The sequence below is a fragment of the Tinamus guttatus genome, unplaced genomic scaffold (genome assembly GCF_059628265.1).
Source record: "Tinamus guttatus ecotype Peru unplaced genomic scaffold, ASM5962826v1 Tinamus_guttatus_pri_ptg000079l, whole genome shotgun sequence".
In the NCBI taxonomy this organism is placed as follows: Eukaryota; Metazoa; Chordata; class Aves; order Tinamiformes; family Tinamidae; genus Tinamus; species Tinamus guttatus.
In genome coordinates, this window is record NW_028288613.1 from 3,710,580 (window position 1) to 3,728,475 (window position 17,896).

General features: G+C 42.3%; 1 protein-coding gene across 1 annotated transcript in view; it reads right to left on the reverse strand.

Moving 5' to 3' along the window:
* HTRA1 (HtrA serine peptidase 1) overlaps positions 1 to 17,896 on the reverse strand; it is a 29,797-nt gene that overhangs the window by 9,740 nt on the left and 2,161 nt on the right. The window contains exons 2-3 of the mRNA XM_088520058.1: positions 6,652 to 6,751; positions 6,068 to 6,272 (exon numbers count right to left, since the gene is read on the reverse strand). Of these exons, the coding sequence (XP_088376184.1) occupies positions 6,068 to 6,272; positions 6,652 to 6,751 (305 nt within the window). The remainder of the gene's footprint in view (positions 1 to 6,067; positions 6,273 to 6,651; positions 6,752 to 17,896) is intronic.

Here is a 17,896-nt window from a genome sequence, read left to right on the forward strand (position 1 = left end):
TATCAAAAGCCTCAGGCAGTATTTATTTAAATTGGAAGTGGTGGGGTGCAAAAGGGAAATTCTGGCAAAAGCAATGAAAGCTCATTGCCCTCATGAGAATTGAGGGATGTACATGTCCTTTTGCACCTCACCAGATGATGCTGGAAATGCATGGCAGGGATTTATAGCAGTGGCTGTAAGAAAACTGTTACTGAAGCCCCTCTCTCTCACCCTCGTGAGCTCTTGCTGTGAATTTTAGGACGGTCATTGCAAATCAAGTTTAAATGTCTGAGCCTGGGACTACACTTAAGAAATAGACATTTTTCCCCTCAATTTTTACATAATCTGACAGTCATAAGGGTGTTGTAACAATTGTCAGAACTCGTGATTCTCTTAACTATAGATTGAACAACAGTTAATTAAAATCCCAGGCAGACTAATGTGCCTTGCAGCGTTATGAACAGGGAGCCAGAAACACACAACATGTCAGCCCAGCTTTCCCCATGACTCACTGCATGACCTTGAGCAACACAACTTTTTTTTCCCCTCTATTCCTCCTTTTATTAACTCTCACGGTCCTGCTGGGACCGGTGTTTACTCAAAAAGACAAATCTGCAAGCACGCATTCCGCCAGGACACAGAAATACAACTAAACATGCAAACCACAGGGCACATGACTCACTGTTTACACACCGTCAGAGCAGGGGCCATTAATTAGTGTTAATATTTTAAGCATTTCTCATCCCAAAGCACTTCGCACATTTTTATATATGGATTTGACTCAACAAGCCCCGGGTAAACACAACTCCCACAAAGCGGAGAGCAGCGCACCACAACGAGAAGCGGCTTCATCCCGGAATAAACCACGGCCACCGCGGGGATGGAGCCAGAGCTCAGGACAAGCCTGAAGAACAAGGTCCTCAGCAGAGCCTTGGCTGGTGGCACCAGCTCTGAGCTAAGAGCAGGGGCAGCTCTTAGGACTGTGGTCACCAGAGCAGGTCGCCGGAGTAAAGTGAATAACATGAAGAGACTAACATGAACAGTTGTTATTTCGGGTGGATTTTTTTCATCCATGAAACACACGTGTCTGTCCCTTACGCTGGCATGGAAAGCAAGCAAATCCCTTTTCTGCTCCACAACCTGCATAACTGACAGAAGACAGATCATGAATTTGCAGAAAGCACTTTGGAATTCAGCAAACTGATGAAGAGGGCAAATACTTTGAATTCAATTCTTGCTAAATAAGGCCAGATTTCCTTCATGCCTTTTTTTATTATTATTATTATTTTTAGGTGGAAAAGAAACAGATGTTTGCATGCTGCACTAACTCAGCTGTAAGTACTTCTGGCAATAAATATAACTTTCTTGGGAAATGCACTTCTACTCTCATTAACAAACTGGTTTAACTTTCAGATCGTTACGGCAGAAAAAAATCATAGTGCAAATGCATAAAGAATTGTAGAGTATAATCTATAATCTAGAAACCGTCTGACAAAATGCCAAAGAAAATGAAAAAAAAATCAAATGCATTACGAGTCTGTAAAAGAATTTCATCTATAGTTAGAAAAATAAAAGCGAGTCTCCTTATCTAAATATAGAGCATGGGAAGCTTGCAGGAGAAAAGAAAATAAAAAAGAAGTAGCAATCTTGTTTCACGATGTCACTTTTTAATTAGCTGGTAAAATACTGGCATTCTGCCTTAAAATAAAAGATTTGGAAGATGCAGTAGCAGCTATGTCTGTTTTTAAGGAAGCAGGGAAAAGCATCACTGTAAAGTCTCGAATAGGGCGGCATTTGGGATGGGAACAGGGACATCAGCGCGACCTCCGCAAGGGGGTCTTGGTCTCCCCTTGCTGAGCTGAACCGTGAGCTACAACAAATCAAGGAAGCCCAAGCAGGGTTGTGGGACCTTATAGGGGTTTATCTGCAAACTTTTGGGTTTTTTTTTCATTTCTAGGAGTCCCAGCAGCGCCTGGAAGCAACACAAGGGCTTCCTTGCAGCCGACTCCGGAGAGGAAGCGACACTGGAATCCAGCGTTGGATTTCAAAGCAAACCAGCATTTTAGAAAAGCCACTTACATCTGGAATTCAAGTAGCTTGGTTTTTCGACATGCTGGCTATCAAAATATTGATGCATAAACAGGAAAAGTTTGCTTTCCTCCTTCCTCCAGTTTGTACACACGGGGGAAAAAAGCAAATCCCCTCCGACCGCAGCGACACACACATGGCACCGCCTCACGAAACCACCAAGCAGGATTTTAAAGCGTCTAAGTGGTCATTAATAAGATGCTAGGGAAAGAAAAAAAAGAAAGAAAAAAAAAGGAACTGAAGGACCATCATGAATTAAAGCTCAGTCACAAACTCACTCAGTGGCCAAGTCCTGCCTTGGATACGGGAGTGACCCATCTGCATAGGAGGGTAGAAGAGTCTCTAGGCAAAACCCATCCCCTGTCACTGCTTCTGGCTTCCAGCCCGGATGCAGGTGAGGGCCCACAGCTCGTGGGTACCTCACAGTTATTCCTCCTCAGTTCAGCTTGGAGAACTCAGAGAGACTCAGATGAGACTTGGCCTGTGCTCCATCAGCTCCACACCAGACCACCTGCAAGGCTTCTTTCCTCCTGTTTATCAACAGCAGCTGCATCTCACTTAGCTTTCCTTCAACATTTGTCTTCAGATCTATTTCATAACCAACCTCAGCTAGCTCAGAATCATCTGTTTGCTTTGTTGTGTTGTGCAATGGTTTTGATGGAGTTTATTCTCGTGTCTGCAAGACAGGATGTGTTAGTTCACTACCTACTGCCTATGCTGCCAGAGTCCACATTTTTCTAGGGAAGTTTTATAGGTTTTGGATATTCATATCCAAATTGCCTGCAACACTACTGTTTCTTTCATGTATTGCTGCTTCCTTGGAGCTGTTGACATCCACAGCCATCTTCCTCGGTACTCTAGAATTCTACAGCCTTCGAGTTTCCCAGAGTTGGATCCAATTTTACTTCTTTCTTTCAAGATTTTAGGACTGTTGCATTTCAATATGGATACAAGAAATACAGTTTTTCTCTTTTCTAGACTATAAAACGACCACACTTTAGGATTATAAGAACATTTCCTTCCCCAGATTTCTGTTCCTCATTGAATTTAATATGCTTATCCTCAGAGGAATTTAATCAGGGAAAAGCAATTGATCTCTGCTGATGCCTAGGGTTTACCATCCTATTTCATTTCCTATTCCACTCCGCAATCCCAAATTAGTTCAAGTAGTGTCTTTGGCCAGATGTGTACAGTTTAAAGAAAAATAGTGTGCATGCTGCTGTGAAATCTTAAGTGTTTTAAGTATACCAGCTGACAGTCTGAACTCATACTTCAACTCCTCCTCTGTCTGTTCCTAACCGCAGACATATTTTTTGTCCTTCAGACCCTGTCTTAACAGGCCAAGGCAGAAAAAAAAAAAAAAAAAAAAGTTCTACATCTTTGATGTCATCTACAAGTAACTTATTTAAAAGGAAGAACCTCATCTCTTATCTGAACAAATTCTTAGGGATGGCTTTCACGCCATACCTAGGTTCTTAAAGGGTCATCTGTACATCAACTTTTTTAGTCATTGAAAAAGTGTAAGTTTAAATAAATCATGTCTGTTAATCTTAAAAGGCTTTTTATGAATCTCTGTGACTGAAAGGCTTTTCACTACAAAAAGCAAGTCCAAACATTGAACCTGGGTGGATCCATGAAAGTGTTCCAGGAAAGTTCAAGCTGAAAATCGACTTCTCAGTTCAGTGCATTTCGCACTTCCATTTCCATGTCTTTGATTATGGTGCAAATTCTATCTTTCTAATTCTCCAAGTTCAAAGCACCATCCATATTGTGAGGAGCCCTGCCTCAGGCCTCATTCAGGATGGGGGTTTGCCAGTGCCACGTGTTACTTGAACACACAGTATTTAAATGTTAGCTGGGAAGCCCTTCTCCTGCTGCAGGAAAAACAAAACAAAAGTCACAAAAAAAATTCTCCCAAGCCTCAAAGCTTTCCGGGAATGCAAAGAGCTGGGGTCAAAGGGAAATACACACGAGGAATGGGTTGTCTTTATAAATAAAGAATTATAAATGTTTCAATGGTTGATTTTAAAGAGGTAAAAGCTGCTTCATGCGAGATCAAGAAATCATATATTCTGTTTCACCACCAAACAATGTTAGACGATAACAACTTGGAATGAAAAACACTTGTAAATGACCAGCTGGCAAATCGCTTGTGAAAGAGGGTCACAAATATGTTAAAAAAAGATGGAATGTGATGATGATGATTTCACAGCTTTAATTTCTAAAAAGAAGAATATCTGTCCTCTTGCAATATGCAGCAGGAATTATTCTTTCATGTACTATGAGACTGGTTTAGGCCATAAATTTCTCTGCTTTTCCAAGCTGATTTTACCTCTCAGGTAACACAGACCGGCATATGTGTCAATCTGGTATTTCCCTCATTCCTGACATCAATGAGCCACCAGTTCAAGCTCTGTTTGGCAGTGGCCTCTGCTACAGACAACTCAACTGGTTGGTCACCCATTAGGTCCCACTGCCAGGGGAGCTTAGGAGCCGTGTCCTCAGGGCACCATGTAACACCAACCTGCTCCCCTCCCAAAGCATTCTGTCACAGTATCCCATACCTCTCCATCTACCACCTTCTCCCTCCTTTCAAGCCAGCTTCCCTATCACTCTTGAGACCTTTCCTTCTCACCACAATTTTTGGCTCTACTTTCGCCAGCTTCCTGCGCCTCCAGTTTCACACTACTTCTCCAGCTACCCTTCACTCAGTTTGATGCTGTGAGTTCTCATCCTGGGGGACCTTTCCCCTACTTTGCTACTGTGTTCACATCCGTTTAAATTATTTTAGCATTAAAAAAGAGCAAATAAACAACTGGCGAATGCATAAATATGAGGAAACAAAACGCTCATTCTATGTGTTGAAGCGGAGTTAACTCTTGCTCATACGGTTACTTACACAGGAGAAAAGTGGAGAAGCTCTTTGGAAATTGCGAAGGCTGTTTTGCTGGTAAAAAAAGTTTTTAAATAACAAAAATGATGAAAGAAAGTGCCTTTAAATGACAAAGGTGGCAGGGGAGCAGCAGGAGCACTGCGTATCTTGGGTCATCCAAAGGTCTGCATTGGATGTCTGATTTAGTCATGAAGTCTGGCACAAACACTTTGACCTCACTGGGGAATAGGTCTGAACTAAAACAACACTGCAAGATCTACACATTTTTGAGTCATGAGTTTTAAATGATGCATTCTTGCCTGTTAAGTTTGGATGCCATTAACTAAAAGTGCAAATATGAGAAACAAATATGAGCAGCACCTCAAGAAATCCCATGCATCCAAGAGCATCTAGGTGACACAAAATATTTAAATGTGATACAGCATCTGCCCTATGCTGTCGATGTGCACAGAATCCCATTAAAGAGTTTTTCTGCTCTTGCAGATACCAGAATAACAAGACAGGCTGATTACAAGCGCCGTATGTTTGATGTGGTTGAAGATCCTGGATGCAGTTGTTGTATTTGCATTTGTTCAGAAAACTATTTGCAGAGGAAGAGTATCTTCCCGAGCTGGCATTAATTTCAATATTGAAGATGCTTCCCAAGATATTTTTCCATTTTAATATCTGCATTAGTATGGCATAATGCAGAGGTGCAAATACTTTCTAAATGACACACACATTCGTCTCTTTACCAAAATAGAGGACCCCCACCTCAATATTCCTCTCGAAACAGGACAGTTACATTAGGCGGTGTGTGCATTAATCAGCTAGTAAACTATATTGCTGATGGTGGTTTTACCTCTTTGGGATCTATAAAGGTTGATATGTACTTGCTTATAATGTACTGATAAAATTAACAATCAATACACATCATTACTTAGCTTAAAAAATAATAAACAAATAAAGAACACATATATATATACACCTACCTTGTCAGCAAAAAGATCTTCTAAAACTCAGACCACTAAACTCCTAGGCTTTCCTTTAAACTTTAATATTAGCAATAACTTTTAGAAAGAAGGATACTAAACTAAGAGAAATAAGGATCTTGTTTTAATAACTCACCTGAGAATCTATTTTAATTAGTGCAATGTCAGCTTTTTCATCAACATCTTTAATTTTAGCTTCATACGTTTCACCGTTCTTCAGCTCCACCTTCACCCTGTTTTTGTTGGTGACTACATGGGCATTTGTCACTATCAGGCCATCTTCTGAGACAATGAACCCCGAGCCACTGGCAACAGGAATCTCCCTCTTTGAATAAGGAAGTCTAGAAAAAAAAGGACATATATGTTCATCTCTGAAAAAAGTTCCAAGCATTGAAAAATCACAAATCCTTCCAAGTAATGCACTGCCAAACAGAATTGACTATTTTTAATGCTGTAGAAGGTCTGTTATTACTGCTGTTACTGCTGTTGTTATATTATCTGCTATTACACAGTAACAGATTACCTTTGGCCACGACTCTTAGAATGTCTTTAATTCTTAAGCATGGCAGATATTTATCTTGTCAAAAGCCCCTTGGCTATTATGTGTCATTACATTAAAACACAAACATGCAAACAAAACAACACAACAACAACAAACATTTCTGGCACAGTCAGTGCTGTTTTCAGGAATACAAAATCAAAACTGGGCATCTTGTTTACTTGCGAAATAATTCAATGTGAACCACGGCAGGAGCTATCTTCTCAACCACATCTGCAATAAAGTTGTATTTGTGCCGCAGGCTGTTGGGATGTTCTTGGCCTGAAATAGAAACAGAAAACATGTCATGAGTTCCCCCAATGCCAGGAGAAGGATCACTGCAAAACACCTGAATTAAAAACACTAAGTAGATATCTTTCCCTTCCTTAAAAGCAGTCTGCAGCGTGGCTACCACCCCCAAATTTCCGTTTTGATTTTTTTTGCACAGAAATGCTTCATTTATGTGTTATTATTGTGACAAGAGGCCCCCTGAAGCCCCCCCATTTGCGACGCACCAAACCAGGCCGCGGAGCAGCACGGCCTTCGCCGCCGCTCTCCCTGCGGGACGGGCAGGCTGGACTCGGTGCCCCCACTTCTGCTCTCCTCCCTTCCAGCTCATCTATTTGGCTTTCATGGTCTTTGGCGAGGGATTACACTAAGCAAACAGGCGCCCGTCTTCTGCCTAAATACGTCTGCTCGCTGATTTTTGAAGTCTCTCGCTGCCGCATTTGCAAAGTGTCTGGGACAACAAGGCCCTAAGCCTGGTTTAAGTAGCTGCCATCAAAGTTTAACTCAACTACCAGGCTTGAACCGCCTGGGAGTCCCAGCAGTTTCCCACAGTGCTGCCTATGTGTCCCGGCCACGACTTGAACCCCCCAGCTCTGCTCAGAGCAAAAACGCGGCTGAGCGCTACGTACAACTGCCCTTATGGAAAGAAGGGAAGCCCAGGGCTCAGCATTCCTGCCGGGAACACAAAGGCTCGCGGTCAGCGAGGATTCGGGAAAGGTCAGGAGGATTTTCAGAAGCAGACAGAGACCAAATTCCCACTGCGGCCAACGCAAAGCCCATTGGCACCATTAGATAGACACCCCAAAACTTTGGAAAGAAAAAAAATCTCAATCCTGACTCGACTTCCCTTCCTCGCGTTACTCAGCAGCTAAACTTCCTTTAAATTTAAAAATTAGTAGCAGTAATTGACTTTTAGGTTACTAGTATGTAACCTGTAGTAATTTTTTACAGAAAATTGCTATGCCCACAAACGTGGAAATGGTTGATACAAAGCCAGTGATACAAGAAGCTGCGAAAGCCACTTCCTCAATTGCCATAATAGTGACACAAACCCTCATTTTGGGGGGGATTTGCTAAGAACACGAGAGCTTTTCTGTTGCAATGAATTGAAACATAGGAATCAGAAGCGTTCCCTGCTGAAAAAGAGACAGATGGACAAGCACCTCATCAAATTCCCTTCAGGAATCATGAGTCATTGAACTGTGCAAGAGTTTCACACAGCACACAGCTTTTGGATGCACTGCAAGGACGTGTAATGGTATAACAGGATAACTGAGTTCTGGAATCCTAGGAGGAGATACAGGACTATCCTATGAGGCTCTCCCTCTCCCTATAACTGGATGCAGTTCATCATTTTCTGAAAACCCGAGGGGAAAGGTTTGCTATTCCCAAGTACCTGCTGCAGGAGATTCAGAAGGACTTTTGGGCACAAACCACTGCACTCTTCATTAGGCCAAATAGATACTGGTTTATTTGGCTTGCAGCGGGTTTTAGATGACTTACCAACCAGTATCTACTCCCCTCAGGAGCTGGGTGCTCAACTCAGACACTATCTGATCCCTCTTCTGAGCTTGGTTTCTTTGGCTCCCCCTTGAAGGATCTCAAGTGTTTTCAGTGCAGTCACAAACAGCAGCAATAGCTACAAGATCCACTATAACGGAGGCATTTGGACAAAAAGAGCTGCAATTTGGAAATATTGACTCTTATTAAATAGGAGCCCTGGCAGATTATCTGATTAGATGAACATGATGTTGATAAAAAAAATCTTAGGACAAAGCTGTATCCACCAATATGCTTTTTGGTCAATGCTTATGAAATGACTCCACATAAATTATATTCCATAGGCATTTAAAGGTCACACCTGGCCTTGGAAAAAAGAAAACTACCAAAAATGGTAAGGGAAACTGCACAAAAACACACTTTTTGTTTTTTTAATGCCTTCCACTCTGCACTTAGCTATGAAAGACAAGAAAGGCTGCCCAAGCTGGGCATGGTGCGAATACTAACAGATCATCCCAGAGAGCTGCCCATGGATGCCGAGATTCCCGAGGCGACACTTCCTCTGCGGATAAATCGCATCCTTGTGCGGGCAAACCAACTGCACAGTCAAAAGGTCAGAGTTTCATACTCTGAAAACGTTAGATAATAAATACTGATTCATGGCATACTGACCTAAATAGCTGACAGTGGCTTACCACGCCTGTTTATTGCTTATGTATTAGGAATTCTTGCATTGTGTAACACAGTTTTGCAACACCCTTGAACAACTGCCCACTTAAATGGAAAACATACCTTTTTTTAAGCAAGAAAACAAAAGTCAAAGTACTCCTCAGATGAATTTATTGGGGAATGCTAACAAGAAAAAAATCCGTAACAACTGGCCTTCACCATCACATTAAAGCATGAAATTTAAAGGCAAAAGAATTGGGAATGCTCGAAAAGGACAGAATGCTGTCTGCAATCACCTAGACAGAGCATCAGGGAAAGAAAACAGACCAAAATGGGTGCACGTTTCACTATTTTGTGTTCACTTAGTGCTCAAAGTGGCTAATTAGTCTTTGGGAGAAGCAGCAGTGTATGCAGGAGGTGACGGGTGCACCCACCTTTCCTGCAAGCAACAACTACGAGGCAGAACTTTATTTTCTGGTTTGGAGCACCAGCAGGCACAGGGAAGTCTAAACGGGCACACGAACCCCAGCAACACACAACTAGTATGAACAGGTGCCCATTCCTCAAGAATTGTAAAGTCATTTCCACCATCATTAGCTGCTCTACAAGACAGCAGTAAAATTCAGCACTTCTAAAATATCCATTTTCCAGCTCTACTTGTGGTTTTAGGATAAAAGAAAGACATGAGACTGGAAAGGGAGCCAAGCAATTTTCTCCACATTTTCAGACTAAAAGAGCTGAAGACTTCGTACTACTGCCATGGACCGTGCCATGACTATAAAAAGATATAGCCTGAAGTTCCAGCTAAAGACATCATCAGTCTAACGGATGACACAGCATGCAAATATCCTATGCAATTATTGCCACGTTTGAATGACAGGAACAAAAAGATTATCAGGCCCCTAATGACACAGTTTTGACTGTGTAATTACCTTACACGTATCTTGCACCACAATGAGCATCCCAATATACAAGGACCACACAAGTAGGTGAGTATTTCTTTCTTTCAATCCACATTTGTCAGTTAAAACTTGCTGCTTTAGTATAATCAGTGTTGTTGAATCCACGTTTATAAGTTTCCACAGTCTTCTGACTTTTTTCATGCTTTGATTTTTTGCACAGCCTTCTGGCCTTTTATTCCTAGTTCGTTATTTCTTTTCGGTATTTCATTGTTTTGTTGTCTTAAAAAAAAAAATAGAGGTAATCTTCAAAAAACTCTAGTTCCTAAATACCTTTAAGGCTTTGATGTTTATGCTTTTGCAGACTGTTCTTCTTTCTATTAATATTCCATTATTATTTGTGTTTTGTAATGTTTTTATTGACTTTCTGCAAAATGCCCCAAAGGCCCATGAGCGCAGTTAGGAAGCTTCATTAATGACATTATGAAGATGACTGTTGTGCATTCAGTTTAAATCACTGAAAGCTAATGAAGAAAACAGGAATAGGCTGCAACATGAAAAATTCCCAAGGCAACTAATTCTTCAGGGACTTCAAAGGTGTGTTGGCTGTCAGGCCTTGGATGAAAAGAAATAATAATCACTGCCAAGTGACATTAATAGGGTTATTATCAGCAAATAGACTGCTGGAAGGCAAGGGAAAGAGATACGGGCACAAGAGTGAGCCATGAGCAACGTGCGGATGACTAAACTGTTGGGTTTATCAAGAGGAGCCAAAAAGGGGGTGCTCAAGTGCTCACAAAACCCCCGGGCTGGCAGAATTGGGGGGCTCCAGGTCTAAGCAACGGGCCCGTAGGGTTTGACTTGCACCAAGGAACCTCCCCGTGCGCCGCGGGGCCGGGAGCTGGGACACGAGTGCTCCGCTCATACGGAAAACAGCAGCACCCCACGGGAAGAGGCAAGGGAAAAGCGAGGCCTGGGAATCCTCGGCCACTTTATTCATTTCTTCCTCCCTCCTCTCTAAATTACGTAAAACTGCAAGCCTAAATATTCCATTTCCTATTCAAGGATAAATTGTGTAATACACCAAAAAGGGATATTACGCAATGAAAACACTAAGAAAGAAAGACACAACATTCTACATGTCATAGACAATTTGCCTCGGAACAGTTTTCAGATGAAGGGAGGAAATTATGAAAGGTCTGAACCACAGAGGCAGTACTTTGCTATATATAAAGCTACCTTTATCCCAGTATTTATCCTGTATCATCCAAGGACAAACTAAAGAAACTTCACAGATTTCCAAGAACAAAATCTACGTTACTACTAGATCCCTAACAACAACAAAAATATTTTCACAGCACTAGATGCTGGGAAGGTTTCAAACAGCTTAATCTGCTGAATAATAAACTGCACTAATCTGGTCTTCACTTAGATCATCTGCAGCAAGAACCACTGCAAGATTAAAACAAAGATTTTAATTAAAGTTGCTTTTTGGCATGAGCACAAACTTTAAAAGGTACAAAGTTCATTTTCATCTTCATAATATTTAGATGATCAATTCCTTCTTGACAGCCCTTAAGAAGGAAAGTATCACACAGATCAGAGACCCTGCAAGGATCAGGCTTCAAACTTCTACTAATAGAAAAGCTAATAAAATTAATAGCGTAAAGCTTCTTGTAACTCATTTAAACAAACAAAAAAAGCCGCCTTGTTCAACGAGACCAAGAACCCATACAGAGTTCAGAGATAAACAGCTCTTTAGTGATAACGGTGTTTGGACCAGAGTTGGTATTCATATAAAACAGCATCCTTGAGTATAGAAACGAAGATAAAAAACAGTATGTGAAGAAAATTAGTGTTTCAAGCGCAGAGTCTTCAGAGAACCTGGGTCCAGCAGGTGTTCTATGTTCTTGATATGGAATAAGCCTCTTAGCTGTCCACTTCCAGGGTATATTGGATTTCCTTTTCCCTGCAAGCAAGTGGTCAAGGCCTTTGTGCAATTTGCCTACAGTTTCCTTGTTGAAAATTTGCATATAAATTTCTGTATGTAAAAACTTAACTTTTTTTCTTTTTCAACGGGAACTTTTCCTAACGCTTCTGCAAATGGTGGGAGTAATGCATGAACTGGACACCGGTTATTATCCACTGCAAAACAACTACTGAATTGCTAGGGAGATATGAAGTTTTGTAGAAGTAGCAATACCCAGAATCTGAGTGTTTCAGCCTAAGCTGCACTACTTCATCTTTACACAACTTCCAGAAAAGGAATTTAAATCCACAGTGCATCAGCTGCATCTTTAAAACAGCTATAATTTTATTTTACTCCACAGGGTTAGTCTCAGGCTTTACTTACGTCTGCAAGAAGTTCACATGGAGAAAAATAAATAAAAGAACCCTGGAAATTTTCAGAAATTGCTTTACAAACTGCCGACGGCCATAGGAACTTGTGAGGGGAAGCAACAGACTTTCAAGCTTTCAGCATAAGGAGAAAGGAGGAGCGAGGGCTGCATCTAAGGAGCAGGAGCCGGCGATTCCTGCGTCCGGGCACCCTCTGCGTGCTCGGAGCTCCCGAAAGCAGCAGCTCGTATGGACACAGCTGTCTGGAGAGAGGCACAAACAGCGAGGAGCAATTTAGGACAAGAGCAAAGAGCGCCCGACTCGGAAACATCATTAAACCGTAGTCCTGTCTGAACTGGAAACATGAAGAAATTTAAGTCAGGTAGTTATGGAAAAGCGTCTGCCTTGTTTCCTGCAGACAGATTAAGAGAATATTTCAGTCAACAGGCTATGGCAGACGTGGTATTCTCTGCTTTGCAGAGTTCTGAAAATATAACAGATGAGTCAGGAATAGGTTCTCCTCTCCTTTTTCCAGCCCTCTTCAGTTTATAGCCCTCCAGCTTCCAACTCAGGCTGTCGCCCTGTTCTGCTTCCCAGTTCCAGGTACCTCGGGAGGGCGAATGAAACATCCACTAAAAGCTCTGCGAGCTACAAGCAATGAGTTCCACGTTCCTCCCCTTGCACGTGCCAGCAAGAGCCTTCTCACTAACATCTCTTTTCACACTATAAAAACCAGTAGATTCACATTTGAACAAGAAATAAACTTTTGCATTGAATATTTATAAGACATCTCTGTTTAGGAAAGACTTGGTTTCAATTTCGAGGAAGCCTCATATGAAGACATCATAATAGCTAAAGGACGAATTCTTTTTTTTTTTTCTTCATTTTTAAACAAGCTTTTTGCTAGTGGAAAATATGAAAGAAGCCTCCTAAGACACATCCCCTGCAGCCAGAGAGCAGGCACCAACTTCACCACTTGGCTGTGACACGAGTCGTCTCATGGTGACACAGAAAAAGAAAACGCACAAAGGACCAAACTGATAAAAGATGAAACACATAATGTGAAAACAATAATAAAACACACATACCCCTCCTCCATAGGGCTACATAGTGGTGGATTACAGAAATCTATCATAATTAACCCCACAAAATGCAAAACTGCATGCTGAATAAATCCGACAGTTTCTGTCAATACTGTGCACCTTAGGAATCATCCTACAGAGGTTTCAGATTTTGTTTAATGTACACATCAGGAATACAGGAGCGCCACAAAAACGCAGCAGGATTGCTGGAGATTGCTGCTGTCTCCTTTGGAGAGGGGCATTAGCAGGGGTGAGACCGGCGCCTTCAGAGGGGCCTCTTCCCATTCACACGTCATTTCTTCTTAAAGTTTGTGAAAAATGAGAGGTTTCTGTTTAATTACAATAAAAGACTCTTTGATATGCAGATTTTTATCATTTTGAGATTTCTAATTGTTGTACAAATTGCTGCCTTAGCCTTAGCCATTTGCAATTTACATTTTGATAGACGCATCCATCCCAATTCTTTTTACGAAAATCTGAAAATTCTTTTTCTAAGTGGTTTTGCCTCTCCCGGTTTGCTCTCTGAATACCAAAGCAAGCAGAGCTCAGCCAAGCTCTGCTTTCACAGGGATAAAATCTCTGGAGCTGCAGAGCTGCACATGCCAGCAGCATTTATGCTGTCTTGCAAAAAGGAGGAATCACATCTTTATTAACACAAATTGCGAAGATTATTGGGGTTCTCTGTTTATTTTCTGGTGAAGGGTTTGTGGGAAGAGAGCTGCTGGGATTTCTTTTCTGCATTAGCATTTGGACAAGCCACGTCTTTCCTTTTCCAATATTATTTTTGCAAATGCAGATTGACAGATCATCGATTCTGTCTGCAGGACTTCTCAGCCAAAACTGCAGCCTGCAAATTTAAGAAATAAAGTAATGGAAAAGAAAAGCAATGGAAAAAAAGGAGCAGCAAACGCTGGCAAGGGAGAGGAAAATGCATGGGGACTGAAAACCTCAGCTCTGCTACCGGCTGACCTTGGCAAAGCTCTTTATCTGCTCCTGCCCTAGATTCGCTATCTCTAGAAGAGAGTAGGGACATCAACCTCTAAAAATATTATGAGCTCTCTTAATTCTCTGCTGTGCCACATACTGTAAACTGTTGCAAACCATTAAAAACCCCACTAGGCACAGTTATTTAATAGATTTAATATTTTGTTATTCAGTTATTGTCAGTAAAACATATGAAAGTCTAAATTACTATTGGAAACTCCTAGTTCTAACCACCAGCAAAGCTTCTAGTAGCAAACCTGCAGAAATAGATATCATAATGATTCACTGCATATCCCTCTCTCCCAGCTCCCTGGAAAAGATTCCAATGTTTTAAAGTAGGAGGGAAACACAAGGCCGAATGAGAAACTATAATGGAATTCAATAGGGAAAAAAAAAAAAAAAAAAAAAAAAGGATGAGAAAGGGCTTATATCTAGTAACAAAGAAAAATTCAATGTGGGTATAACTGCAGAGATATTCACTAGAGCCCAAATTCTTCTGTCCTTAGCACTTCTTCCTCTACCGCTGCTGCTGGCCCCAGCAGGCCCTTCGTGCAGCCCCTGCTTGCAGCACTGGGACGTTACAAACGCCTCCAGGTTCTTATCAGTGCTCCAGGGTGTGTGATATTCGCCCAGAAACTCAAGCCCTGCCTTGTCAGGCTGCCCAGTTCATCCGCAGTTGCTAAAATGCGGGAGCCAAGATCTCCTCAATTCACTGAGCTTCAGAATAACACAGTTAATGACCTGTGTTCTGTAGGACAGGTTTAAAACCCGATGGCTCCTGCTACTACTGATATGAGGTCCAAATCTGCAGTAAGGATAAATCAATGCATTTTTATAGCCCTTCAGTATAGGGGAGTTTGCATTTATTTCTCAGTTATATTCTTCCCTTTGGTCATGCAAGCCAGTGCAGGAAACACTATGACCTGTATCCACACAGCAAAACAAAGTATTTTCTTCCCCTACATCCTGAACGTGGCCTTCAAAATACTATTATATACTCAGCTGGGCCCAATCATAGATATGGCAGGACCTACAACCCCAGCAGGTCCAGCCAGGGATCCTGGGAGCCCCTTACAGGAGCAGTGACTTTATTTACCACAAAAGTTAAGCTCCACACTACTCCAGTTTCTATTTCTAGCAGCGCTTGCTTTCATTCCAAGCACACGTAAATTCACATTTGAAAAATATTTTCCAGCTTCTCGAGTTTCTTGGGCAGCAGATACTTTCCTTTAGCTGCTAAGGATATACCACTTCCATCACATCCAAACACAACCTACTACGACTCCCGCTGCTTACTCATGGCTGTTATGTATTCCTGCCTAGTCCACACATACCTTTACATTTCAAAGCCCGGAAGATGAAAGGATTGAATCTTTCCTTGTTTCAAATCTTTTATTTACTGATTTTACTGTTTGATGTCTGGAGACTAGGGAATGCTGAAACCCAAGAAGGAAACCTGGATGTGGAGCAGGGAAAAGGTGAGCTTCATTAGACAAACCACTTCTTACGGTCGTCTCTCCTTAGAGCTGAATACTTGGCTGTGGAAAAGCTTTTTAATCCCACACTGGGGAATCAGTTCTCTTCTGGAAATATTTTACTATTTATTTCCACTGTGTTCAGCTGCCTCTTCTCTCCCTCCCTTTCTCCCTCTGCTGCAAGAAACACTGAGGAAAGTCAGAAGAAAATAATGATTCTCAGACCACCCAAAGGCAGTAACTGAGGGGGACGAAGTTGGCTAAAAATAAGAAAGAAAAAATAACTCAACGGCACTGGAGCATGAATTTATGCATCAAATGTTTTCAACACCCAGTCCCGCACAGGTCATTTTTAGAGACTCAACACGTGGCAAGTAACCTGGGAAGTTCTCTTACCGTCCCTGCGTTACACTAACCATGAAATGCCTATCCCTATCTGCAGGGAAACAGCTGAAAGCTTGGTTCACAAAAACAATATCAACTTTCCTCTTGATAAATATCTGGCTTCATTCCCGACCTTCCCAGATTTCTCAGCTGAGTCTCTTTTCCTGCCCTGATTATTCATTTCTGCAGGGCTCACCCCTGCCAAACCATTTAGCCCTATCAGTACTATAAGCAAAGAAATTTGAGCTGTTCCATCTAGTGCTCTCTCCCATCATTTGAGGCATGGTTTTCATTTTTATGTTGTTTTCAAAAGACTCAGGATTAATGACAAATGGTGCATTGACCGCTGGGGTCATTTTCTTCTGCCAGATTAATTATGGAGAGTCACTTGGATGCGTTTTATGCCCGGTGCATTTCAAAATACTACATCAGCCATTTTGCAAAATGAGTGCAAAATGAGAAAATGACTTTCAGTAATGGAGTTTTTTTCATTTCTGGAAGCATGAGGTGATAATATGAGGAAAAGAAATGATAAAACCTGGATCTAGGGACGACACAAACTGCTCTAGAAATGAGAGTTTCTCCTAAACGCACCTCCTCCTGCTCCCAATGCAAAATGTAACTGCCCTGCTTAATCTATAGCAGAACAGCAAGTACCTCAAACATTCCAAAAATGATGCCAAGCACTGCTTGAAAATCTAAAACCCAGCCCCGTAAAGGGCTAGAGGAAAGTAAAGAACCAAGAGCATCCACAAGGAACTTTCTTTCTCTTACTCTGATTAAAGATTAAAAGATAAACCTCAGTTAATTTGTGTTTTGCAATGGAATTCTCCAGAGAACTGCATGGAAAGAATGGCACCCGGTCCCAAGAGGCCTGGCAGGAGAAGCTGGGAGGGAGAGGCTGCAATTTGAGGTCTATGTAGATGGTCCTGAGCCTCCTTCCCTCTGAGGTACCAGCTCCACAAGATGCCAACGTCCTGAGGGAGTTCAAAGCACGGGGCATTTGCAACAGAAAAAGAAAACATCCCCCTGGCATGCTGGGCATTAGACATCCATAGAGCACCCATTAGGTAGGAATGAAACACAAAACACCGGCGGTTTCACTGCCCTGATCTCATTCCGGAGAGGAGCACACCATGGACGTGGTTCTGCTCAGGGAACCTCTGTCTTTTTGGGCCTCCACATTGTCACACACGTGGAGCCATCGCACGTGGGCGCCGAGCCTGGACAGGCCGAAACGCTCCCCCCAGCATCACCCCTTGGGAAAGAGGAGGGTTTCACCCGATGAAGCTTCAGCTGGGGGGCTCTGCCCAGCCCGGCACGGAGGTGACGGCGCCACACGGGCTGTTTACCAGCGTTTTGGTGTGAAAAGCAGCGTCCTGTCACCTGCCGGGGGCTGGGGACGTCTGCGTATGGCTCCTGTTGGGAAGGGACCCGGGTGCTGCTGCCCACTGTCCTGCTGCGGGATGGATGGGGACGGACGGGCCGGCAGCCTTGGGAAGCGTGAGGCTGCAGGACTCACCGGCTCCTGACACTGGGTGGAAAGGGAAATAAATTCTTCATAACAAGAGAGAGAACACGACAAAAGCAATCATGATCCTCAAAGGTAAAAGGAGCAACAGACAAACTATTGGTGCAACTGCTCTACGCAGCCATAGCCTGAGTAATTTCAGAGCATTGCAAGCAAGGGCACAATAATGCTCTTGGCTAACTACTAAAGTGATGTGAAACTGAAAGTGGTTTCCACTTTCTCCACATCCCCATTCCCTTGTTTACCCGGGCCATCGTAATGTATTGGCTAAATTCTTT